Source organism: Anabrus simplex, chromosome 11 (assembly GCF_040414725.1).
Source record: "Anabrus simplex isolate iqAnaSimp1 chromosome 11, ASM4041472v1, whole genome shotgun sequence".
Taxonomy (NCBI): domain Eukaryota; kingdom Metazoa; phylum Arthropoda; class Insecta; order Orthoptera; family Tettigoniidae; genus Anabrus; species Anabrus simplex.
In genome coordinates this window covers 96,196,611-96,223,998 of record NC_090275.1, presented here as the reverse complement: position 1 = coordinate 96,223,998, position 27,388 = coordinate 96,196,611, and the positions used below count along the sequence as shown (strand labels likewise).

At 40.6% G+C, this 27,388-nt stretch overlaps 1 protein-coding gene across 1 annotated transcript in view; it reads left to right on the top strand.

The window, feature by feature from the left end:
* The window catches only part of Cep164 (centrosomal protein 164), a 352,132-nt gene that overhangs the window by 301,563 nt on the left and 23,181 nt on the right, over positions 1–27,388 (top strand). Inside the window, exons 16-20 of the mRNA XM_068229617.1 lie at positions 49–372; positions 6,212–6,220; positions 7,523–7,710; positions 22,583–22,811; positions 24,867–25,004. Of these exons, the coding sequence (XP_068085718.1) occupies positions 49–372; positions 6,212–6,220; positions 7,523–7,710; positions 22,583–22,811; positions 24,867–25,004 (888 nt within the window). The remainder of the gene's footprint in view (positions 1–48; positions 373–6,211; positions 6,221–7,522; positions 7,711–22,582; positions 22,812–24,866; positions 25,005–27,388) is intronic.

The window sequence follows — 27,388 nt, the reverse complement described above, 5'->3', positions numbered from 1 at the left end:
CACTGTAGCAAAATGTTACCTGTATCTAACATGCGCTGTTCTTTCCAGAGTCCGTCGACAGCCACAATAACAATAACAACATTGGCGGCAGCGGCAGTAATAACAACCGCCGTCGTCGTCAGCTGTTCGGCAGGCTCAAATCTGCTTCAACCTCCCGCCTTATCCACAACAACATCACCAACAACAACAACAACAACAATAATATAAACAATGACACTGAAGAGGGGTCACTGTCGTGTTCGCCTGTCGAGAACCTCCGGAGGCAGCTGAAGAAGTTGGAGGACTTGGAGGACCAGTTCCCGGTTACAACACACACGGATACTTATCTGCGCTACCCGTTCACCGACACAGGTAGTAGTACCATGCTGCATTGTATGTTTTTGATATCTTTGTTGGTTTTTCTTTAAAGGTACCATTGAGAATATATCCTTAAAATGGGCCTATATTCGTCACGTCACAAAAGTTGATTGGGTGACTGTACGTGAAATTGTCAAATTGGTCCCTAAAACACAAATGTGACAGATCTATGGGAAATACATCATTGCTGACAACTTTAATTCATTCAGTGTAAAACATATATGTTCCATATTGTAACTTTAAGGTTACAACAAACAGTATTGAATAGGTGGAAACCTTTAGCTTTTGTTTTACACTATATTGCTCTTCAAATTAGATTAATATGAAATTTATTACCTATGATTTCATTAATTAATTAATTAATTCATTCATTCATTCATTCATTCATTTATGCATTCACTGTTAGGTACGTCCTTGTACCACATGTAACAGTAAATGGTACTACCTACTGCTCTCTGGCCAAGGGTTGAGCGGCTCTTACCAAACCTGGAAAACAAATCGCTATGGGCAGAGCGGTTCATCCTAAGGGGGCTTATTGAAGCCTTGTGTAGGAAAAGACTCATCACTTCAGCAGGAAACTGCTGCCTTGCAGATGTGGCAGGGGACTGCTAAAGGGTAGGGGAGATAACCCTGACAGAAAATCTTCTGTAATGTTAGGCCTAGCAAGTCAGCTGGGAAGTAATTGCTATCTTTTTCAAAACGTATACAAGCCTCGGATGCAAACAGAGAATTCAGGGTGGACAACAGAACCTACAGATCCACGCCAGGTACGATGGCTTAATATCCCAGGCCTTGTCAGTGTGCAACAACCTAGGAGGAGACACACTCGAATAGGGACAGTTTGACTGGGAAATACGAAGAGTTAGTGGACATCATGGAGAGAAGGAAAATATCAATCCTAGGGCTGAGTGAAACTAAATGGCAAGGTAAAGGAAAGAAAGAGTTGAGGAAGAACTATACCCTCTACTGGAAATGGTAACGACAGAGAGATGAGAAATAGAGTGGGACTGACATTGGAAAAAGACTGGGATGGTATTACGTAGATCCAGTACATCAATGAGGGGTTTATAAAGGCAATAGTTCACCTAGGGAAAGAGAAGCTGACACTGGTGCAGGTGTATACCCCTCAGACGGATTACAGTCAAGATGAAAAGAATAAGTTTCTGGAAGACCTAGAAGAGACCATCTGTGAAGAGAGGGCAATCATCATCAAAGAACTCAATGCACAGCTCTGGACAGACAAGATTGGCTGTGAGAAGGTGATGAGACCACATGGCCATGGGGGAAGGGGAACATATCCTAGACTTCTGCATAAGAAACTGTTTGGTAGTAAAAAAACAGTTGGTTCAACAAAAGAGTCGGTTACAAGGTTACCCGTTACAGCTGGGATGGAAAGACTAAGACGGTCATTGACTATGTCATTACAGATCAAGAAAGAAGTAGACTTGTGACTGATGTCAAGGTGATTCCAAGCGAGAACCACAATAGCGACCACCGGTTATTAGTAGCATATCTGAAAGACGCTAATGTACCAAAGATGACAACCAGGAAATTACCTAAGATTAAGTTGTGGGAACTAAAACACATTGTAAAAAGGACCGACTATTAGGATCGTATAAGAGGACAACTGCCTACAGAAGTGGAGAGTGGTGAGGCAGAGTGGACAAGATTTAAAAACACCTTGATAAAGGAATCAATAGAGGTTTGCGGTAAGACAAGTGTGAAAGTAAGGGGAAAAGATGCATCCTGATGGAATGAGGGAAAGGAACACAGCACAAAAGGAATGAGGTAGAGAAAAATCAAATCCAGAATAGATAGGGGGGAGGGCAATTTACAAGAAACTGAGATTTTAGAGTGCTGGGAGAAATTTACTCAAAAACTGGAGGAAGACACCAGAGGCAATATTAAACTATTGTTCCAAGTGATCAAAAACAAAAGGAGTGCAGTCAAAACCATCAAGGCAATTGAAAATCCCAATGGAAACCTGATCAGGAAAGAAGATGACATCAGAGAGGTTCTCAGGAATCGTTTTGAACTGGTCAGAAGCAGATCAGAGAACTAAAAAATCAGACGTTGAAACCTACACATTACATGGGCAGGAACAGAAGCAGCCGTTAAGATGCCACAAGGGAAATCCCCAGGAATCGATCAGTTCAACATGGACATGATTAAAGTAGCGGGAGTCCATGGTTTACAGTGGCTACACAGGGTGCTCAATGCAGTTTGGAAGTATGACAAGGTACCTACTGATTAGAGCAAGGGTATCATTATTCTCCTGTTTAAGAAAGAAAATTGCAAAAATGCTCCAACTACCAGAGAATAACTCTTTCTCCTGGGCTTAAAATTCTCGATAGATCCTAGAGAGCAGATTGCAAGTCATCTTAAAGCCGCAGTTATAAAAGTAACAGTAGGGCTTCAGGCCTGATAGGTTCACAAACCTAATCTTCAGTGGCCATATGTTAATGGAGAAATATTGGGTTTTCCTTGATATTGAGAAGGCATATCACACTATTGCAAGAGAGAAGATATGGGAAGGCCTGAGAAAGAAGAGTGTGCTGGAGGGATTGGTGAGAAAAGTTTAGATGTTGTCTGAGCACTGTACCAGCTGTATGTGATTTGGTAATAAACAGAGAGGGTCAAACAGCAAACATAATGCTAGGAATTTCTTTTGAGACACAAAGGAGGTGCCAAGTAGAGTGCAGAACAGCTCTCACTTTTACCTACAGGTACGAACACTCCTCTGTGACCCCAAAATACCAACAAAAACAAAGCTGGTGATGTTCAGCCAATACTTCATACCGATCATAATCTATGGTATTAAAACGTGCACCCTCATTAAGAAGGACTCAAGGTTACAGGCATCTGACTTTCTGAGGTTCACGATTCAAAAAACAAAACGGTACAAGTTACAGAATGGCATGGTGAGAAAGCAAGTTGAGATTGAGACATCATTGTTAGATTGGGTCATCATGTCCATATTGAGGTGGTTTGGGGATGTAGTGAGAATGGAGTCAACAAGGACAGCTTATGAACTTGGAGAGGCCTCTGGCAGGAAAATAGACTGTGGGAAAGCCAATAATCCACTGATTGGACATTGTAGAGATGGGCATTGCAGATCAGGGAAGGCCACTAGAAGGACATCATTAACAACAGAACAAATCTCAATAAGACAGAGTGGAAGAGGCTCACCAATAGTGCCCAGGAAATTGGAACTGTAAAATGATGATGATTTTGAAATGATATGTTCCTTTGTTGTTGTTGTTGTTGTTGTTGTTGTTTCCTGTAGATATACAGGACAGGTGCGAATAAGACCTAGTCAAATAAGCACCCGCGGATCAACTGAGCTGAATAGAACTGTGGTCAACGGCTTCGATGGCAGAAGAGGACTTATGTCTCAATGGCAGAGAGGGCGGAAGAACCAAAAATGAAATCCACTTTGCGTCTGACTTGGATTGAGCGGCAAAGTGGTCAGCGTCTGTTTACCTAGTAGGTACGGCTGTACAAATTACGTTCCAGGAACTAGCAATCCCTGGTCCTAAACTCTCAGTGGAAACACTGGACTAATCCTTGATTACAAGCAATTATGATTCGTGAGAGTAATTACAGAATTACCCCAGGTGGGAACCAATCCACCCGTCAATGGACGGCAACCAGGTCTTCGGATTCTGGGGGACCTGGACTACCACGATCACAGAGAAAGTCGGAGTTCTCTGGCAAACTACTATCAAAGAAACCCACATACATCGGGACCTTCAACATTAACACGTTACTACAACCAGGCAAACTACACACCTTAACATCAGAACTAGATCGACAAAGGATACAGATACTAGCTCTTCAGGAAACACGCCTTACGGATGAAAACACACTAGACTATGGTAATTATCGTATTTTCAAAAGTAAAACAGACAAACGAATAGGAAGAGGTGGCACCCCTCTTTTGGGCATGGCTTTTGTAGTCCACAAAAGCATTGTTGATTCGATCAAAGAAGTCACTCCCACAAGTAATAGAGTAATGACGATGCGCGTACAATGTGCGAACAAAAGATACACAATAATTAATGTACATGCCCGCGCAAACATCGAAAATAAGAAGGACTTGCAGAAAGTAGAACAATTCTGGTCTAATCTCGAAAAAATCGTGGCAGCAGTCCCCAGAGAAGATACAAAGATATTGCTAGGTGATTTCAATGCACAGATTGGTAGGGAAAAAGAATACCAAAAGACTGTAGGCAAATATCCAGCTCATAAATTCACCAACAAGAATGGCATGAGACTTATTGAGCTCTGTCAACAGAACAACTTGAAGGTAATGTCCACCTCTCTGAAGAAGCATCCTCGAAAACAGAAGACCTGGAGATCACCTTTACAATCTCTTGGAGAATATCAGATTGACCATGTAGCCATCACACATCCTTTACAGAAAGAAATTCATGATGTTCAAGTTCGAAGAGGAGTGAATATTGATTCTGACCATTATTTAGTGCGTATCAAAGTGAAATTTACCCCGAAAAGAATCCACTATAAGAAATGTCATCTTCAGAAGTTCGACACGAAAAAGATAAAGGAAACTAACATAAAAGAAGAATGGGAAAAGGAAAAGACGGACACCTGGCAACAGTTCCATGACAAGATCATTACAAGAGCTAAAGAGACGATTCCATTGAAGAAGAATACGAAACACAATTGGTGGGACTCTGCATGTGAAGAAGCAATGGAAAGGCGGAAGAGAGCCTTTCAGAAATATAACTGTAAGAAGTCACTCGAGGCTCAACAACACTATCTTCAGACAAGGAAGGAAACGTCAAAAGTAATCAGGCAAACGAAGAGGAAACACATGAAGGACCAACTGGAATCTATAGAAAAAGATTTCCAAGATCACAATATGCGAGACTTCTACAGGACTTTCGCAGGAAGAATCCGTGGATACACCCCACAGAATTTATGCTTGCGAAAACAAGACGGAAAACTTGCGTTGTCTAACCAGGATAATTGTAAGGAGTTGGCTCGATATTTCTCTGAATTACTGAATTGCCAGGAGCCAACATTACGATGGCCCAAAGAAACTCCTGTACACGTAAACCTGAATCTCCACCACCTACCAAAGAAGAAATCCAGAGACACGTCTTCAGACTCAAAAATAACAGGGCGCCTGAAGAAGATGGCATAGTTGCAGAACTATTAAAGAACATAGGCCCAAACACACTTGAGGAGCTCACACTAATAATCATGGACATCTGGAAAAAAGAAAAGCTACCTGAAGAATGGAAATGTGCACTTATCCATCCGGTACATAAGAAAGGTGACAAAACCGATGTAAATAACTACAGAGGGATTTCTCTCGTTCAAGTCACCTACAAGATTCTCTCCGCGTGTCTTCTTCAAAGAGTACAAGAACAGCTTGAACACAAAATTGGAGAATATCAAGCCGGTTTCCAACCTGGGCGGTCCTGTGTTGAACAAATTTTTAACTTGAAGACGATATTGAAATATAGAACAACCCGAAACTCCCCGATTATTTGTAGTTTCGTCGACTTCAAGAAAGCGTACGATTCGGTCGATCGACAGTCTCTCTTTAACATCTTAGAAGAACAAGGGCTTGACCCAAAGACATTAAGACTCATCAAGGAAACACTCATGGACACAAAGTCAAAAGTTAAATTCATGGGTGAAGTATCGGAGCCCTTTGCCATTAAGACCGGCGTGCGACAGGGTGATGGACTGTCACCACTGCTTTTCAATCTTGTTCTAGACAAAGTCATTCGGGAATGGGAGAAGGAATTAAAAGTTCAGAAGCACTGGAAACCCATTCAACTTGGCTGAAAGAACGATGACATTACGGTCAGTTGTTTAGCTTTCGCAGGCGACCTAGCGATACTAATAGACAGTGAAATTTCAGCGATCAAACAGATTGAAATCCTCAAGGAATGCGCTGAGAAAACTGGACTTAAAATCTCATTCGAGAAGACCAAGTTTATTTGCACTAAATTCGACATTCAGGAATTACAAACAAAATATGGACACAGCAAACGAGTTCCACACTTGAAATATCTCGGCGAGATCCTAGAACCAACAGGGTTGGAAAAGGAAGCACAGAAAGTTCGATTACAAAAACTCAAAAGAGCATATTGGAGAACCCGTGACATCTACAACAAGAAGTGCATGTCCATACATACAAAAATCAAACATTATAATACGGTGATTAAACCTGAAGTACTGTATGCAAGTGAAATCTTGGTTCTTAATAATAAAGGTGATTTGGAAAACATCTTGAAGGAGGAAAGTAAGATCTTGAGGAAAATTCTGGGCCCAGATAAAAAGGAAGAAGGGTATAGGCTCAAATCACGCAAAGCTACGGAAAGACTGTCTAACCTTGCCGCAGACGTCAGAAAACGAAGACTGAAATTCTATGGACACATTCACAGACTATCGTCTTCAAGGCTAACCCACAAGATTTTGACATACACCGAAAAACTGAAGAACGTACCATGGATACAAGATGTCAAAAATGATCTGGAAAAGGCCCAGATAGAACCATCAGAAATAGTGGACAGAAACATTCACCGTCACAAGATACATAGATGGGTAGTAAAGCCAGAGAATGAAGTCCCTAAAAAATCAGGGACTAAGTGGTCAGAAGAAAGAAAACAGGCACACGGCGAAAGAATGAAAGCAATATGGTCTGTTAGAAAGGCGAATCATAAATGTAATGCGTGATCCAACAGGGTCCATACGCAAATAATTAATTAATTTATTATTATTATTATTATTATTATTATTATTATTATTATTATTATTATTATTATTATTATTTAGTGTATGATGCTACAGTTGACAATAGACTATGTACAAGTTCTTAACAGGGTTCCTGTGTTAGTAGGTCCTAAATATGAAATTTGGTGGAAATATCTGTAGTGATTTTCTCATTGTAAGTATCCATACAGACAGATAAAAAATTCAATTTTTTGTGTGTATCAGACATCATGTAGTCCAAAACATGTGAGCAAACTCTGAATTCATGTGAATCATCAAAATAAACAGATAAACTTTGACTTGTGTATATAAGTTCTACCTTCTACGAGTTGGCTGAATTATCTGTCTAAAATCAATGACCAAGTGTCTGAATCTCTCCCTGCAGCACGATCTGGAAATGTTCATGTTCCAGGTCAGTTCGGCAGCTCTGAACTAGAGTTCTTCCGCCACAGGATCCACTTAGAGCGCGACTCTGTGCGCCGAGCCAAAGATTTCCTTCGTGTCCAGCGCAACAACTTCCAGTGTCGTCAGCGGGAACTGAAGCAGCGTCAGCTGGATGGAAGTACTACAGCTCGAAACATGCTAGATCAACTGTACAAGGCAAGTGATTATAACATTCAGTTTAACTTGGTTTAGTGGCTGTGTGGTGTAGAGCCTGTCCTTTGCCGGGAGGCCCTGGATTTGATTCTCCTCCAGGTCAGTGATTTTTTCATCTGAATCTGAGTGCTGGTTTGAAATCCACTCAGCCTATGTGAGGATAATTCTTCAGGAGGTATCTGGTAATTATAGCAGCCTCCTTAGTCTAGAAAGCAAAGATAAACCACAGACAGGATCCATTGCGCTGAGCACATAACATCCCATAATCTGCAGGCCTTCTGGCTGAGCAGGGGTTGCTTGGTAGGCCAGAGCCCGTCAGGAATTGGAGGTTGCTTTGCAATATATCAAAATATTTTTAAAAATATTGTATTAGCCATAGCTGGAGCCTCCATGGCTCAGGCAGCAGCGCACCGGCCTCTCACCGCTAGGTTCCGTGGTTCAGATCCGGGTCACCATGTGAGATTTGTGCTAAACAAAGTGAAGGCGAAACAGGTTTTTTTTCCAGGTACTCCGGTTTTCCCCGTCATCTTTCATTCGTAACGCTCTCCAATATCATTTCATTTCACTTCATCTGTCAGTCATTAATCATTGCCCCAGAGGAGTGCGATAGACTTCAGCAGCTGGCACACTTCCCCCATCCTCCTGACCCAGTCGAATGGTTAGGCTGTGGATTTTCATTTCATTAGCCATAACTGCAAGGTTGTAGACCTGAAGAGGTACCATATTTAGTTGGCCAGCCTACCAAGTTTAATCACACTGATTTCACTGGCAGCTAGCAGCGAAAGCCAAACTCTACAAGGAGTTGTAAATTTTGTCAGATGGACACTACTTGCGCTGTGATGGTCGTAGAGAAGCTCCCTCTGTGGATCAGTAGTAGAGTGTTGATTCCTGGATCCCAAGATCACAGGTTAAAGCCAAGCAGAGATAGTTGATTTTACAAAAGTTCATTTAACTCTTCCTGTCATACAGCATTGCACAGTGGAGTCCGTTTCTCTGTCATCTTCTTCTTCTTTTATGACCACATAGGATCACTTTAGTCAGTCCGTCGTTCAGGTCTCTTTGAAGGGATTGTTCGGGCTTTGCGGTCCTCCCAGTACTTCTTCAGACGCTCCGATCTTCGTGCCCTTTCCTCAGTTGAAAATGTGCGTGGTGTTGGTTTGTTTTGTGTAAGGGTAAAGCGGAGGTTTGTATTCTTGAGTTTTGTATTCAATTTTATCTTATTTGTGGTGTCTTCTGTTATAAGGCCTATTTCCTTCAGATCCTCTCTTACTTCTCTGATCCATTTACATCCTGTTGTGGTATTTTTTGAGACTAGATTGTGTTGTACTAGTTGTTTCAGAAGTCTCAAGTCCTGCATCCTCATGATATGTCCAAAGAATCCCAGTCTCCTCTTACACATAGTATCTGTAATGGGTTCTAGCTTTTTGTACATGACTTTGTTAGGTATTAACCGCCACTGTCCATCTTTCTGGTATTTTTTGTTGATGCAGGTTCTTCCAATCCTCCTTTCAATTTTCTGAAGTCTATCAGTCTTTGATTGTTTATTCAGGTAAAAGAGTGTTTCTGCTGCATATGTAGCTTCCGGTTTTATAACTGTGTTGTAGTGTTTTATTTTTGTATTTATTGATAGACATTTCTTTTTGTAGATATCCCATGTTAATTTTTGTGCTTTAGCTAATCTATTTGTTCTTACTTGGATTGAGATTTTTTCATTTAAGTTATGTGTTATTACTTCTCCAAGATATTTAAACTGAGTTACTATTTTGATTTTATTACCATTTATGGTGACTTCTTTTAGCTGTGTTGGTTTTTGGGGCATAATTTCTGTTTTTTCAAATGATATTTTGAGGCCAATTTTATTTGCAATGTTTTGAAGTTCTGATATCTGGGTTTTTGCTTCTTTTATGTCCACTGCTAGTAACGCTAAATCGTCAGCAAAACCCAGGCAATTTGTTTTGATTTTTCGGCCAATCTTTATTTTGGGGGGACATTTTCTAAACCATTCCCTCGTTACCATTTCTAGAGCACAGTTAAATAATAGTGGTGAGAGCCTATTTCCCTGCCGTAGTCCAGTTTTAATTTCAAATGTCTCTGATGTTTCACCCCTAAACTTCACTTTTGATTTGGCAAAGGTTGTAGTGAAGTTGTGCTGCATAATATATCGAACTAAATGCAAGAAGTATGCTTCTGTTGTGATTTCTGTTGGATGTTTATGGCTTATTTTGATGTGCTGACCTAGTGTTGGTGTTATTTAGTAGTTTTACGATCTCTATTTGCTGTTATTAGGGTTATATTTGTGAAAGTTTTACGCCCTAAGTGACAGCCATATTGGATTTCCCACAATCATTCCATAGATAACACTAGATAGAACGGCAATTTATTAAATCTATCTATAGTCTCTTGCCCTAAGTGTCAGCCATCTTGTCCGATTCAGCATAATTGCCATAGAAACCACGATTCACATAGGAACTTCACACTACATATCCGGTGTTACCTAGACCACAGAATCTGTTATGATATATGGAGTAGACCGTACAGCTAGTGTCTCAACGCCGAATGTTGGGCGGCGGGAAATAACCCGACCTTTAGGGAGGGATATGGCCCTCAGTGGAGGAAATGCCACTGGAATCCATAATGACGGAGGGCAGCAGCTTCGCCATTAGTGCACGTTGGCGTCAGCCAAGGTACCGGCTGATACGGTGATGTGACACACATTTGGGAGCGTAACCATAGTGGTGTAAGCGGTCTCAAAACTGCGCGAGGAAGGCAACGGGAAACCACCTCGTATTTAATCCCCAGGAAAATCTTTAGCATGACAGGAAAACATGAAACCAAGGCCCCCAGTCCCCGGCAGCCCTTCAGTGGGCAGGGGGTGCTAAGAATCTCCGGGCCAGTCATGAGAAGGATAGCAACGTGGAATGTTCGCAGCTTGTTTCAAAGTGGAAAGACTCATAACGCCATCAGAGAGATGGAGAGACTCAAGATCGACGTTCTTGGCATTAGCGAAATGCGTTGGCCTCATTCAGGAAAGTGTGTGGTCAGTGGTTATCAAGTATACTATTCTGGTAATGACGATCCTCGCCATCTTAATGGCGTGGGTTTCATTGTACATCGAGATATCAGTAAGTCTGTGAAAAATTTTATTCCAGTATCAGATAGGGTATGTTTAATACAGCTTAATGCACGACCAATTTTAGTGAATATCATCCAAGTATATGCTCCAACATGTGATGCGTCAGACGTTGATGTCGAAGATTTTTACACGAAAATCGAAGCAGCCCTGTCATATACCAAACCATCTGAGATAAACATTGTGATGGGCGATTTCAATGCTAAAGTCGGCCATGGTCGACGGGCTGATGTAGTCGGTGATTACGGATTAGGAACAAGCAATACTCGAGGTGATCGACTGGTCCAGATGTGCCAAGAGCAGAGCCTTATTATAGCAAACACGTATTTTCAGCTACCTCCACGTCGCCTCTATACGTGGACCTCTAATGCTGACAACAGTATTAGGAACCAGATTGATTACATCACAATTAACAAGCGGTTCAGAAATTCCATCAAATGTGTGAAAACATATCCAGGTGCTGATATCAACTCAGACCATAGCCTACTGTTTGCTTCCATGAATCTCAGGCTGAAGAAATGTCATTTAAAGGGGAGTTTTAGTCGGATTGAGATTCAGAAGCTTCAAGATCAAGCACTGAAGGATGAAGTTCAGTCAGCTCTACGTGTAAAACTTGCGGAAGTTCAAAACAGCGTTAATATAAATGATGTTGAAGGCACTTGGAATCACATCAAATGTGCAATTAACGACGTAAGTCAAGTAAAATTAATGAATGCTGGAAGAAGGAAAAACAAGCCATGGATGACAGAAGAAATCCTGAAACTGATGGACCAGAGAAGGTCTTTTAAAAACAAAGATCCTGTAAAGTACAAAAGTTTGCAGAATTTAATACGACAAAGAATAAGGAACGCAAAAGAACAACAACTCTCTGAGGAATGCAACGAAATAGAATTAATGAATTCCAAACATGATTTTTTTAACATGTACAAGAAAGTGAAACAAGTAACTGGTGCATATAACAGGAAGGGTAGTGGAGTCCTCCTTAATAAGAATGGTGACATCTTAGCGAGCACAGAAGAGAAACTTAAGGAATGGATGGAATATGTACAAAATCTCTTCTTGGACCGCAGAAATGTGGATCATGGTGTTTGGGCAGACGATGGTGTGGAAATCACACGTGCAGAAGTAGAATATGCCATAAGAACAGCGAAGAATGGGAAGGCTCCTGGCCCTGATGAGATGTATGCCGAGATACTGAAACTCCTTGAGAAAGAAAAATCCCTTTCATTATTAGTTGACCTATTCAACAGTATCCACCGCAGTGGAACCATTCCTCGAGACTGGCTCAAATCGACTTTCGTAATATTGCCTAAGAGAGCCAATGCAAAATTCTGCAATGAATATAGAACAATTAGTTTGATGAGCCACATTCTGAAAGTATTCCTAAAAGTCTTGCATGCGAGAATTTATCACAAATGTGAGGAGAATATCGGAACCTCGCAGTTTGGCTTCAGGCATGGTTTTGGTACTAGAGAGGCATTATTCAGTCTGCAGATATTAGTCCAACGGTGCCGAGATGTCAATGTCGATGTTTTTGCTTGTTTCATCGATTACGAGAAGGCTTTCGATACAGTCCGCCATGATGAACTTATGAACATTCTTCGGGAATTAGGACTTGATGGACGGGACATTCGTATTATTGGTAATCTCTACTGGAACCAGTGTGCTGGCATAAGAGTTGATGGTCGTGTCTCGGAAGAAGTCTCAATTATGAAAGGAGTTCGCCAAGGCTGTATTCTTTCCCCCATGCTTTTCAACATCTATTCAGAAAAGATTTTTCGAGATGCTCTTTACGGAAAGACTCAAGGAATTGTGGTTAATGGTTTCATCATAAATAACATCAGGTACGCCGATGACACTGTGCTACTTGCAACCAATCTCCAGGATCTACAGGAACTACTTAATGCTGTCACTGAAGCCAGCAGCGCAATGGGCTTGAAGCTTAATGTAAAGAAGACCAAGTGGATGGTTATAAGTAGGAATGAAGATGGCATTCGAGGTAATCTCACAACAGCAAAGGAACAGATCGCGAGAGTGGCAACATTTAAATACCTGGGATGTCACATCAATGATGACTGGGACCTTACTCACGAGATCCGATGCAGAATTGAGCAGGCCAGAACTTCTTTTCAGAGACTTAGGAAACTTTTGACAAGCCGTGACCTTTCCATTTCACTACGGACACGACTACTCCGGTGCTACGTTTTCAGCATTCTGTTGTACGGCGTTGAGGCATGGACACTAACTGAGACCATGTGCAAGAGATTGCAAGCATTTGAAATGTGGACGTACCGAAGGATGCTTAAGATACCTTGGACAGCTAAAATGACCAATATAGACGTTTTGCACCGTATGAACAAAGAACCAGAAATTCTCACTACCATCAAGAGAAGGAAACTAGAATACTTTGGTCATATGATGCGGAACTCTAAATACCACCTTCTGCAAGTAATACTCCAAGGGAAAATTAATGGAAAACGTGGTCCGGGGAGAAGTAGGACATCATGGCTCGGCAACTTGAGCCAGTGGTTTGGGGTGACAAAGCTTACTCTGTTCAGAACAGCTATGAACAAACAACAGATCATGCTACTGATCGCCAACGTTCTGCGAGGACATGGCACATGAAGAAGAAGAAGAGAGTCAATTTTATCATGTTTATTAATTTGGGGTGTAGTCCAAGGTGTCTTAAAATTTTAAACAGAGATTCTCTATGGATGCAATCATAAGCTTTCTTGAAATCTACAAATGTTATCACCATATCTCTGTTTCTTCTCCTGTTATAGTCCATTATCAACTTAAGACTCATGATCTGATCAGGACAGCTCCTCCAGGGTCTGAAACCTCCTTGATATTCTCTTAGTTCTTTCTCAAGTTGTAAACTTATCCTATTAAGGATGATTATTGAAAATATTTTGTATGTTATGTCTAGGAGCGAGATTCCCCTGTAGTTATTAGGGTTGGTTTTGTCCCCTTTTTTGTGCAGTGAATGAATAAGGGCTGTTGTCCAGTGTTCTGGTAGTTCTTCTTTAATCCAGATAGAGACAAGTTGTTGATGGAGGGCAACTTTTGCTGATGTTCCTGCATATTTCCAGATTTCCGCAAAGGTCTGATCTTCTCCTGGCGCTTTGTAGTTTTTAAATTTATTCAGAGCTTGGTAGACTTCCTTTATTGTGGGGGGATTGATGTTTTCTGGTGATGTTTTTATCGGGGTGTTGGTGTCCAAATGAAGGAGTTCTGTAGGTTCCTCACAATTTAAAAGCTTGTTGAAATGTTTAGCCAGAATTTCTGCAGTGTCTTTATTGTTATGGGCCAGCTTACCATCTTCATCCTTCATCAGTAAGGTCGGGGTTCATATTTTTGGAGCTGCTTTCTGAAGGTTTTGTAGTGTAACCTGACAAACCCCGGTCAGATATTATTATTATTATTATTGTCATTATTATTATTATTATTATTATTATTATTATTATTATTATTATTATTATTATTATTATTATTATTATTTATTCATGTGTATATTTCAGTTATGTGTGTATTTAGCCGTCGCGGCTTAGTAACTCTTTTTGGAACTCTCGTTATTTTGGATACTCTCTATATTTTATTTGGGACTAGTGTGTTTCTATCACTCAGTTTATCTCCCGGTTGTGTACGTGACGGGTCTCCGAGCGGGGGTTTACGTGTTGACGGAGCTGAGGTGGAAAATTCCAGGAACTGGGCTATTTTAAGATGCTGTTGTGTTGGCTTGGGCTAGTGTGGTGCAAAGACGCGAGGGTAGTTGGAAGTTGCAGCTTGCAGTGTGCAGAGGTGATACTGGTGGTAATCTGAGAGGTGTTTTGTACGAGTTGTGAGGATGATGTCCCATGCCATGTTGGGAGTTCGAGATCTGCTGTTGAAGGAACCAGGGAGAAAGATGCTGGAGTGTAACAACATTCTATGGTTATGAATGTTAGCCATATATAATTCTACGGAGAGTCTACGTAAGGTAACGTGTTGGGCCTTTTCAAACTATACCAACGCCATCAGCAAAGTGGAGTCCATTCTTGAAAAATGAGTCATGACTGCGTGTGAATATTTTGCGTTGCGGAATAAACTGAGTACCAGTTATTGAGAGAGAGTTATTTCATAAATTAAGACATTTATTATTTATATCAATATTCTCTTTATTTTGTTATATATGTTCAAGGGTGTATCACGACGAGCTCTGCTCGGATTTCTAGGTAAATACAGGTTTAATTGACTAAGTAAATTGTATGAGATTAATATATATTCTGTTTAATTTCTATGGGTGGGGGAAATTACCAGATGGACTCCTTTTCCAATATTAATTTTTTAGGTATCAAGTGATTCAGATCTCCTTGTCACAAGGCAACGACCCTGAAGATGAGTTTCAACAGCCGGCAAAGTTTAAGAATTATTTATTTGTATATTTATGGCTCCCAAATTCCATTAGTCATTATTATTTATATTTATATTTAATAGAAAGATTTCAATGTCGCTAGCAACGTGGGGCAAGACTGATCTGAGTCACGATAGGGTATGCACACAGAAATGGTATAGTTGCTCTCAGATTTCATGATATGTACAGTTGTTGTGGAGATTTCTTGTTCGCTGTGGAGTGTATAATATGTCTTGTGGAAATTTTGCGTATGTGGGAAACGCAAGGTGATGAGTTGGACGAGAGAAAATATTAATCTGTTAAAATTAAGAAATAGGAGTGTGGAAAGGAAAGTGCATATTAATTGTAGTACAGGGGGAGCAAACTATACCGTTGACATGATTAATTCAGAGAGTGAAGCCACAATGGGCGATAATAATTTAAATGTTGTGTTAGATTCGATGGTAACCGGGGACAATGCTTCATCATCTCTATCAGAGCAGAGTAGCGATAATAGTGACCAGCAGCTAGACCAATTAGTTCATATTTTGAGTGAATTTACTAATAAACTTGAAAGTAAACTTAGAGAGCAGAATGATGAGTTAACACAGAAACTTGAAAGTAAACTTGAGGATAATAATCTGAAAATGGAAATTAATGTTGCTAAAATTGAAAAACAAGTTCAGGAAATTAGTGATAGGATGGATAATCAAGTAAAGAGGTTAAGTGAGAAAGTCGATTCAGGTATTATGGAGATGAGGAAGGAATTAAACTATCAATGTGTAGAAATTAATGGTAAATTGTCTGAGCATGATAGGCAAATTGAAGAAATTAGGGGTATATCTGAATCAAATAAAAGTGAATTTAACCGAGTAATTTGTAACGTTGCTAATAATCTTGAAGCTAAACTTGTTGAAAATAATTCTAAATGTCAGGATAAAATTTTAGATAACTTTAACAGTATTCACAATGTGATAAGTAAACAAGGTGTAATTGAACATCAGGTCAGAGAGAACGCTAGTCATATTGATGTATGGAAGGCAGATGTATTACGGAGGGTTGACGAAAAGATTCAATCAGTCAGGTCCTCAGGTGATGTTCAGAGTTCTAGCATACAAAGGCATATTATTAAGGAAATTGAGCTGCCTAAGTTTAATGGTAAGCAGTTTAACCCTCTGGAATTTCTCAAGGTAGTGGAGAAACGTTTTACTAGGAGCTTGGAAGAAGGTGTGTTAGAGTGGGACTTGGTAGATGATATGTTAGCAAGTGCGTTTACGGGTGAAGCTAGGAGTTGGTATGATGTTTATAGAGGTCATATTAAGGGTTTAAGGGGATTCAGGGAGTTGTTTATGGATAAGTTTTGGGATGAGGAGATTCAGGGTAGGGAAAGAGATAGGATTATGGCTGGGAAGTATAAGGGTAATGAGGGTATTTCTCGTACGGAGTATTTTCTTGTGCACGTGGCTATTAGTCAGAACTTAGAAGAGAGTTTGCCAGAGCAGGATATTGTTAGGAGGATGGCTAGACATTTTAATGAAGATATTCAGTTGGCCATGTGCATCCAGCAGGTTAAGACCATTAAGGGAATGGAAGGGCTGTTGCAACGTTTCGATTCTTTGGGTAGGCAGGTAGGACATAGGAGTGTGGGGGAAAATAATCACAGGAGAGGAGTAGCATTTGAAAGTAATCGTAGGAATGGGAATGACTATAGCAGAAGGGATCAGGGTAATGGGAATAGGCAGGAAGAAACCAGGATTAATTTCAGGAATCAAGATAGTAGGAATTTTAATTCTAGTAATCAGTCTAGGGATTTGAATGATAGGGGGAGAAGGGAGGAGAGAGGTAATAATAGTGGTAATCAGCAGAATCAGAATTTAAACTCCAACGGGATGTCCTAAATAGGTCCGTTAGGAGATCCCCACTTGATGTGCAAATCCATGTTATCAGGGAGGCTTTTGAGATTGATGTTGGTAAGGATTTGTTGTGTGACCAGGATAGTGCTAAGGAAGGTGGTTCGTCTGAATTATTGATCAACCCAGCTATGGAGGCTACCATATGGGGTGTGAAGGAGAAATTGCTTGTAGACTCGGGGAGTCATAAGTCTTGTGTAAATTTTAAATTTTGTGAGGAAGCTCGTCGCAGAGGTGAGATTATTGAGGAGATTCCTGTGAGGAACACATTTATTATCACAGCAGCTGGTGCTAAGAGTAATCGTATTCGTAGTCAGGTTATTGTTCCTATTGAGGTTGGTGGTCAGACCATGTTGCAATGTTGTCTTGTTGTGCCTAATCTGGTATATTCCGTTATACTGGGGAATGACTGGCTATCTGAAACCAAGTGTGTGATTGACTATGATACTGCTGTTTTGAAATTTCTTGTTGGTGAAGAACGTAAACCGATTAAGCTTAATTATCAGGTGGATAGGAGTAGTTTTGTGCTTCATTGTAGTCATATTCAGGTTATTGAGGAAATTGTTGAGGATGAAGTCGATGTTAAAGTTAATAATGCAAGTATCAGAATTAATGACAGTATGGTATCGGAAAGTCAGGATTTGGTCAGTGAGGTGGAGAAAGCGGTGCGACAGACATGCCTGGAGGAGCAGCAGAAGAGGGAACTTTTGAATGTTTTGATGGAGAACAAGGAGGTGTTCTCTGGTGAATTAGGGTGTACTACTGTGTACGAACACTCATTTGATATTTTAGATAGGTCTAGTTTTAATAGTCCTAGATATCCGATTCCTCATGCTCATGCTCAGGCTGTGATAACCGAGGATATAGGTGAGTTACTGTGTGTGGACATCTATGGACCGTTGGTTAAGTCTAGGTATGGCTACCGATATATATTTGTAATACTTGACTCGTTCTCTAAATTTGTTAAATTATACCCACTTCGGAAGGCTTCTGCTAGAGGATGTGCCAATGCAGTGAGTAAGTATTGCGAGGAATTCGGTAACTCTAGGAGGATCCTCTCCGATCACGGCTCACAGTTCACTTCGAACATCTGGAAGAAGACTCTACAGGACAGAGGTATTCAGGTAACATATTCGTCTATAAGGTTTCCTTGTGGAAACATGTCTGAGAGAGTCATGAGGGAACTTGGACGGATGTTTAGGACCTATGTAAGTCATAATCATAGCTCTTGGTATGAACATTTAAGTAGGATGGAAAATTGGCTCAATGTCACAAGACATGAGAGTACTGGTCTTACACCCATTGAGGTGCACTTTGGGAGAAAGCCTGATTTTGAGTTGGCCAAGATATTGAGGTTGGAGAGCGTGGAGGAGGTTCCTCAGGATCTATTTGTACAGCTTGCTAGGGAGAAGCTGGTTAAGTCTGGTCAGAAACGTGCTAGGATAGTTCAGAATAGGTGCTCTGATAGTTTAGAGGTAGGAGATGAAGTATTGTTGCGAGTGCCTCACCCATCTAACGCTGAGGATAAGACCATGTCTAAGTTTTTTCAATTGTTTAAGGGTCCTTTTATTGTTGCGAGAAGGATAGGGAGGTGTGCATATTCCTTAATTGATGCTAATAGGAAATGTATTGGAACTTATAATGTGTTCAATTTGAGGAGATACCATCGGGATCCCTAATGTTGTATAGTGTATATTTGATGGGTAGTTTGAGGAGCTGTCCTTGGGCCATCAGCCACCTGATTTGTGTTGTTTTGCCAACATTTGCATCTGTTGGAAAACAAAGGGGGAGTATTGTAACCTGACAAACCCCGGTCAGATATTATTATTATTATTGTCATTATTATTATTATTATTATTATTATTATTATTATTATTATTATTATTATTTATTCATGTGTATATTTCAGTTATGTGTGTATTTAGCCGTCGCGGCTTAGTAACTCTTTTTGGAACTCTCGTTATTTTGGATACTCTCTATATTTTATTTGGGACTAGTGTGTTTCTATCACTCAGTTTATCTCCCGGTTGTGTACGTGACGGGTCTCCGAGCGGGGGTTTACGTGTTGACGGAGCTGAGGTGGAAAATTCCAGGAACTGGGCTATTTTAAGATGCTGTTGTGTTGGCTTGGGCTAGTGTGGTGCAAAGACGCGAGGGTAGTTGGAAGTTGCAGCTTGCAGTGTGCAGAGGTGATACTGGTGGTAATCTGAGAGGTGTTTTGTACGAGTTGTGAGGAAGATGTCCCATGCCATGTTGGGAGTTCGAGATCTGCTGTTGAAGGAACCAGGGAGAAAGATGCTGGAGTGTAACAACATTCTATGGTTATGAATGTTAGCCATATATAATTCTACGGAGAGTCTACGTAAGGTAACGTGTTGGGCCTTTTCAAACTATACCAACGCCATCAGCAAAGTGGAGTCCATTCTTGAAAAATGAGTCATGACTGCGTGTGAATATTTTGCGTTGCGGAATAAACTGAGTACCAGTTATTGAGAGAGAGTTATTTCATAAATTAAGACATTTATTATTTATATCAATATTCTCTTTATTTTGTTATATATGTTCAAGGGTGTATCACGACGAGCTCTGCTCGGATTTCTAGGTAAATACAGGTTTAATTGACTAAGTAAATTGTATGAGATTAATATATATTCTGTTTAATTTCTATGGGTGGGGGAAATTACCAGATGGACTCCTTTTCCAATATTAATTTTTTAGGTATCAAGTGATTCAGATCTCCTTGTCACAAGGCAACGACCCTGAAGATGAGTTTCAACAGCCGGCAAAGTTTAAGAATTATTTATTTGTATATTTATGGCTCCCAAATTCCATTAGTCATTATTATTTATATTTATATTTAATAGAAAGATTTCAGTAGTACTCCCTTGATAGAGTTTTACTGAACTGTTCTTCAATTAACTGCAAGGTGTCCTTATGATGTTGTCTTTTTATTCTTCTTAAGACTTGGGTAGTTTCTTTTCTCTGTTTTACTAGCTTTTGATAGGATATTTCTGTCTTTTGGGACTGATGTAATAGCCATGCCTGATGTCTTTTCTCCACTGTTTCATCACATTCTTTTTTTGTGAATGGATCAGTTAGGACCATGTGGAATCAACATTTATTGAGCTTTCCTCCTTGCCCAGCAGTTCTTCATTTTCATCGATTGTCATCGTGTTGGTTTCTTCTAGTCTTCTAGTGTTGTCCGGATTACATTTCTATCCTGCAGGTTTGGTGATATGAATTCAGTGAGGTCTTTCTCTACTTGCTTATACCATTTTGATCTCATACATTTAATTTGCAAAAATGTTTGTATTTGATAAGTAAATCTGTTGTTATTCATTCTTTCCAAATTACTTAAAAATTGAATTTGTCACAGTCTCATTGTATCAACAAGTTGAGATATTTTTCAATGTACAGTATTTCCAAGTTAGTAATGTGTTCCATTTTTAATTCTTGGCCCTAAGATTTTTCTCATGATTTTCCTTTCCTTAATCTCTAATTGTTCCTTTAAATTTTTATGATAAGCATAAAGAGCTTCAGGTTTGATCACTGTTGAGTAATGACAAAGTTTACTGTTCCAGGACGAGGATTTTTTTGTTATAAACATTCTTTGTGTATTGAAAAGCATTTTTCATTTTCTGAATTCTTGTAGCTACTGACTGGTTTATTTTCATTGCCATTTTCATTGATTCATTCACCTAAGTACACAGTTCAAAAAAATTAGGGGAACATGTTTTGTAACGTCTGGTATGTGAACGTTAATTTGGTAGATGGGGTTTCAATGGTCGTACAGCATACCTTGAGACCTTAGCTACTAAGAGTATGTCAAATCAAGTTATACTCCATCTGTAGGCATAGCCATGCATTCAACTGTCAGATAACCCCTCAAAACAAAGTGAATAGCAGTGCGTCCATGTGTCATTGTGAGGTACACAGAATACTGTAGTTATCTGAGCACGTTGTACGTAAACCAGCACATCCCACGAGACATCTTAACGAGGTTCAAGTCGCAAGCGCCATCACTTTGATCCAGGAAGGATGGACTTTTCGTCGTGTTGCTGTGGATCCCAGTGTCTCTCGATCAGTTATTCAGCACCTGTGGAATTGCTACAGTGAGACAGGCCAGTTCACAAGGAGAGTTGGACAAGGTCATCGATGCATGCCAACCCCACAGGATGACCGATATCTGACCACCTGTGCATTGTGGCGTCGTTCAGCAAGTGCCAGAGAACTGCAACAAGACCTCAGGAAGGTCACTGGAGTCACGGTGTCTGACCAGACAGTAAGGAACAGGTTAAGAGAAGTGTCCTTATGACCCAGACATCGCAGCAACATCGCGCAGCTCGCCTTCTGTTTGCCCGTACCCCGTCAACTGGCATCTTCGCCAATGGAGACCTGTGTTACTCACAGACGAGTCCAGATTTCCCCTGACACAGTGTGATGGACATCAACATGTATGAAGACTCCGTGGTGAGCAGTACATGCCAAATGTTGTCCAGGAAGGTGACTGATTCGGATAAGGTTCTGTGATGGTGTGGGGTGGCAGCAGTATTGATGGCCTTACGGATCTTGTCGTCGTCCGTGGTCATTTTACCGCTGCGTGCTACATCGAGCAGATACTGCTACAGCATGTGTTAGTTGCTACATACGGTGTTGGCCCTGAATGCGTACTCATGCACGACAATGCCAGGGCTCATGTAGCGTGCATCACCAGAGCTGTTTTGCGAGAACTGGACATTCAAGGGATGGAATGGCCAGCAATGAGTTCCGATCTTAATCCCATCGAGCATATTTGGGGTAGGCTTGACACAAGCGTTTCATGGGTGTCCTGTTCCACCATAGACTTTTCCAAGACCTCGAACAGGCTCTCATTGAAGAATGGGACCTGATACCGCAACGTGACCTCCGTCGACGTATACGGAGCAGGCCACGTAGGTGCCAAGCTGTGATAAATGCTCGTGGAGGACGTACACCATACTAAAGCTCTCCAACTGTGATAAAAATCCACCCTGGAGGACTGTTATCACTTTGTTTTCGCCCCTATTTGGACATTTCCATTTGTGTTGTGAAAATGATCGCAAATCCACCAATGTTCTTTTGTATACTTCAACGGTAAAGAATAAAGGTTTAGTTGGTAATATACCTGGGTGTGAGGTATTGTTTTGTGAAGCATGGCATACATTCAAAAACATGTTCCCCTAATTTTTTGAACTGTGTACTTAAATACCTTTACTCTTGCAATTTTATTCATAATAATAATGATGATGATGATAATGGAGACAGAATAGTGAAAGGATGAAAGAATATTGGAGTGTAACAGAAGAGAAAACAACAAAGTATGAAGAACTGAATTGAAATTGGCACGTGGTCCTTAGCAGGCCTCATCAGAAAGAAGAAGAAAAATGGAGACCTCATGTCTTCAAATGAAGGATAAAGAGGTGGAAATATTTCTTTGTCTTACAGGAGGAGCGTGAGCTGACAGACATGGAGGTGAGTCTTCATCGCACTCGCAGTCTGCTAGGGGAGAAGATCATCCGACTGCGACATTTGGAGCAGTCGTTGCACCGTGTGGGGGATAAGGGGATGGGAACTTCAACTGGAGGACCCGAGGATGGGACGCTCAGTGACCTGTCCTCTCACAGTGGCAGTTCGGGGTTCAGCAGCACAGAGCTCGGCACAGACACACCTCTTGGTGAGTATATTTCAACCAACTGGGCTCCTTGTCTTCTACCACCCACTCTCCCCTTAACACACAGTTAGAATGAAAATATCTCGACAAAAGTCCTCTTATTAAGTGTGGACACTACAGTACATTCTTGTGATACTAGGAAGCAGAAACAACCTCGTTAGGGTCTTGGAATAAATGACTTCTTGAGTCCAGTACCCTTCCAGGTAACTTGTCCTCCTCCATTCGTCTCACATGACCCCACCAATGAAGCCGATTTATACTTATAAATAACTAAATAAATAAATTATAAATTTCCCAGCTAACTCCTTCTTTGTTGCCAATGTTTTGCCGCAATGTGGGCTCATCAGTTGGACTAGCTCACCTGGAAAAGTAATGATTTCTGATAACAGACCAATTATATCAGAATAATTATGAATTTACTTATTTAAGTCAAATATTTCAAGTTCCCTATGGGAATCAGAATCTGTATTATCTGATGGCCTAACAGGCATAATTTTCTGTAAAAGAGACCAAGTGTCTACAAGTAGTCTGTGCAGTGGCCTTCAGTACATGCACTAGCCATGCCTCTTGGTAGGTGTGCTAATTACCTACTGATGAGCCCAAATTGGCACACTAGGGTGAAATACTGGCAACCAAGAATGAGTTAGATGGAAAATTCATTATTTCCAGCATCATCATCATTATCATCATCATACATTAAAGGTTAAGCCTTTTCACTGCAACCATTCTCCTCTCAGTCCTGCTGTTCTCTTCACGTTCTTGCAGTCTTTACATCCTGTCAAGTTTCTCACATCTTCGAAGTATGTCTTCCTTGGTCTTCCTTTTCTTTTCTTTCTTAAAATTTTTCCTTCAAAGAAGTTTACTAGGAAGTCATTATGTTTCAGGATGTGACCTACAAGTTTTATCTTCCTTGTTTCCGTATCCTTTATCAGTCTCCGTTGTTCATTGATTTCCTTTAGAACATCTTGAAATTTTTTTTTTTCCAATATGCTCTTGTCATTTTCCTCCAAATCCACATTTCAGTTTCTTCCAATAAACCTCTTTCCTTTTTTCCAATAGTCCAGCTCTCACTGTCCAGACGAAGGATTTTACGAAAGCCTTTCTTGTTTCTAAACTGATATGGGTATTTGTTAAATGACTTCTTTTATTTTGAAAGACCTGTTCAGCAAGAACTATTCTTTTTTTTATTTCTTTGGTGCATCTATTGTCTTCTGTTATAATGCTTCCTAAGTAACAGAAATGTTGCACTTGTTCTATTTTCTATTTTGGTATTTCCTATTCGTATGTTCGTATTAACTGCCCCTGCAATCGTTGCTCACAACTAAAATTTTGGTTTCCGTACTGTTGATTTTAAGTTTTTAATGTTTTAATGTATCACACAGAACAGTCAACATTCTACTGAATTCCTTCTCAGAGTCTGCTACTATGGAAATGTCATCAGCAAATCTGATACTGTGGATTCTTTTCCCATTTATCTTTATTCCTTTAGTCCTTTCTGTTAAAATACATATTGCTTCTTCAATAAACAAATTGAAAAGGTATGGTGAGAGTGGACAACCCTGCCTCACTACTTTCTTAATTCTTGCCATTCTTTTACATCCACTCACCACTACATTTGTACCCTGCTTCTTGTAAATTTTCCAGGTGAGCCTCCTATCTTTTCAGTCAATTCCTACCTTATTCATACATTGAAACAATAGTTCCCACTTTATCATGTCAAAAGCTTTTCCCAAGTCAATGAATGCTCTAAACACCTTCCTGTTCATTTCTAACGTTCTTTCCTTCTTTCTTAATGCAAGGATTGCTTTTCTCTTTCCTTTGCCTTGTCTAAAACGAAATTAATCTTCATCTATGTACTCCTCTTATCATTTTCAGTAATGAACCAACTATATTGCAATTAATTTTTTTTACATTAGGATGAAAATACTCAGTACTGAGGTAGCAAACAATAAATTGGTAACTAAGCACTGTGTAAGGAACATCAACTTTGAAGATGTGTGTCAGGCCAGTTAAGAAGACTTCCAGCTTAAAATGTTAAAGCGCTCTTCCTATGCACAGGACGTTCGACACTCCACCGAGGCACACACTACCAGGAGTCGACTGAGATCATCCAGAGCCTAGAGAACTTGAACACTGAGATCCGTGAGATCTGGGAGGTGCTCAACAAGCAGCAGAAGGAGGGCACTTCCCACACTGGTGAGTTCAGACTGAGACGTGCATTCCTCTAGCATGTGGAGTCCTCAGTCTAAGAGCTAGTTCTGCTATCTCCATTACAAGAGTTATCACCCATCCTCATCAGCTCCCCTATCCAGCTCCAGCCAGGTTGTTCCTGTCTCCTTCCATCATTCTTCTTCTGTAATTTTATTCCACTCCAGTTTCCTTCTTCTTATACTGGCTTTGATGAAGTCTACCTATCTTAACTTTTCCACTCCAGTTTCCTCCCTGAAATATTCATTTCTCACTCTGTCTTTCCTATCACACTTCTTAGGAATTTCACACCACTGGCTTGAATTTTACTCTCCTCTCTTCTTGTCACTATCCTTGTCCCTGCTGTGTATGGTACGTCTTGTACATCACTTCCTCCAAACTACACTGCTGTGCAAAACTTAAGGACAAGATAGATAAAGCAACATAACATATCAACAACTCGGTGGAAACAAATGAAAGTGCAGTAACATGTTGTAAGAGGTCTCCCACTCGTGCACAGAAACCTGGTGTGAGGTCAGTGCAACTCTAGCATCAAATGGGTCTGGCCCCACAAAACGAGGCAGTTGAACGAACGGGACAAGACAGTGGGAGTCATTCAGCGAGCTGTTATGGTGCACTGTAGTGGTGTTATTCATTACAACATGGCCCGCAGACAACATTTGGATGACTTCACACGGGGAAGAATCATCAAGAAACTGGAAGAAGGACGAAGTGTGACGAGTGTAGCCTAGAACTTTGGTATTGCTCACAGCATTGTTTCGCGTGCGTGGAGAGCATTTCGAACCACAGGCACTGCTGCCTGAAGGAGAGGAGGGGGTCGACCACAGTCAACTACAGCAGCAGATGACCGCTACATGCTGCAACAGGCAAGAAGAGACTTACGTCAAACAGCGGATACAATTTCAAACACATTTAACAGGACTGCAAGGCACCCAATCTCATGCTCCATAGTGGCACAGCGACTGCATGGAATTGGTCTGTTTGTCCGACAACCATTACGTTGTGTTCAGTTGACAGCTGCACATCGGTAGCACTGTTTGCGATGGTGCCAAGAGCATTCGACGAGGAGTGGGGTCGCGTGCTATTCTCAGATGAGACCAGATTCAGTCTGAGTAGCGATTCTAGACGTACCGTCATCTGGCAAGAGGTGGGAACATGTAATGCATCCAGGAACATAGTAGAACACGCTAATTTTGGTGGTCCAAATGTTATGGTATGGGCAGGCATAATGTTGCATGGGCGTACCGACCTCCAAATCTTTGAACGGGGTACATTAACTGGTCAACGTTATTGTGACAGTGTACTCCTTCCCCATGTGCGTCTTTTCAGGGGTGCATTCGGCCCTTACTTCATTTTTATGGATGACATTGCTCGACCGCATCGAACAGCACAGGTGGAGGAGGTCTTGGAACAAGAGGATATTTGGCTAATGGACTGGATTGCCCGTTCCCCCGACTTAACACATTGTTGTCAGGGCGCGTGCTAATCCATTCTTTCCTGTGGACTGGCAACAGCAGCACACCTAGCATGAGAAGTAGGATGAAATATAAATACCTGTAAAACCTGAAAATGGTTCTAGGACTCTGTTTTCATCTTTATTTGTCCATCCATCAACCTCACTGGCATCTTCCCTCGTATTATTGTCGCTGTTAACAGACTCGTCTGAACTGAATGTTGCACTTTCACTTCCACACGTATATTTTGATGTTATACAATAGAGGGAAATGTGATTGATCCATCTTTTTTTCAGTACATAATATGTTGTTAATATGATCACAACATTTTTTATTCAGTACCGGTTTCGGTGTCTATGGACACCATCATCAGCTGAAACAGGTCGTATGAACAAAGATATACAAGTATGTAGCAATTCTTCCTATGTATGGTTCAAGTTTTGTTGTGCTATGTTACTTGGCAGTGACACAACATGCGAAAGTTACTTTCATCCATAAGTTTTGCACAGCACTGTAGATTCAGTAGATACTGGTAGAATGCATTCACCTGTTGCACCCTTTTTCTAATATATCTATCCAGCCTTGCTAGTTTCCTTCCTAGATATTTGAAGCTGTCCACAATTTCAAGTTTCTGACCTCCAGTTTTTTCAGTTGCTTCCCCTACTCTATCACCTCTTGTTATCACCACTGTCTTGGTTTTCTCCACACCGAATTTCATACTGAATTCCACAATTTTCTCATATCAGCAAATAGCATTTCTCTTTCATCAAAGACTACCTCTGATTACTTCACAACTACATCCATTATCATTTAAATAATAATGGTGACAGCATGCTTCCCAGTAACATTCCTAGACCATTCTGTCCTCCCAACTTGGGTTTGGACACAGGTAAAACATTTGTCATAGATTGCTCATAA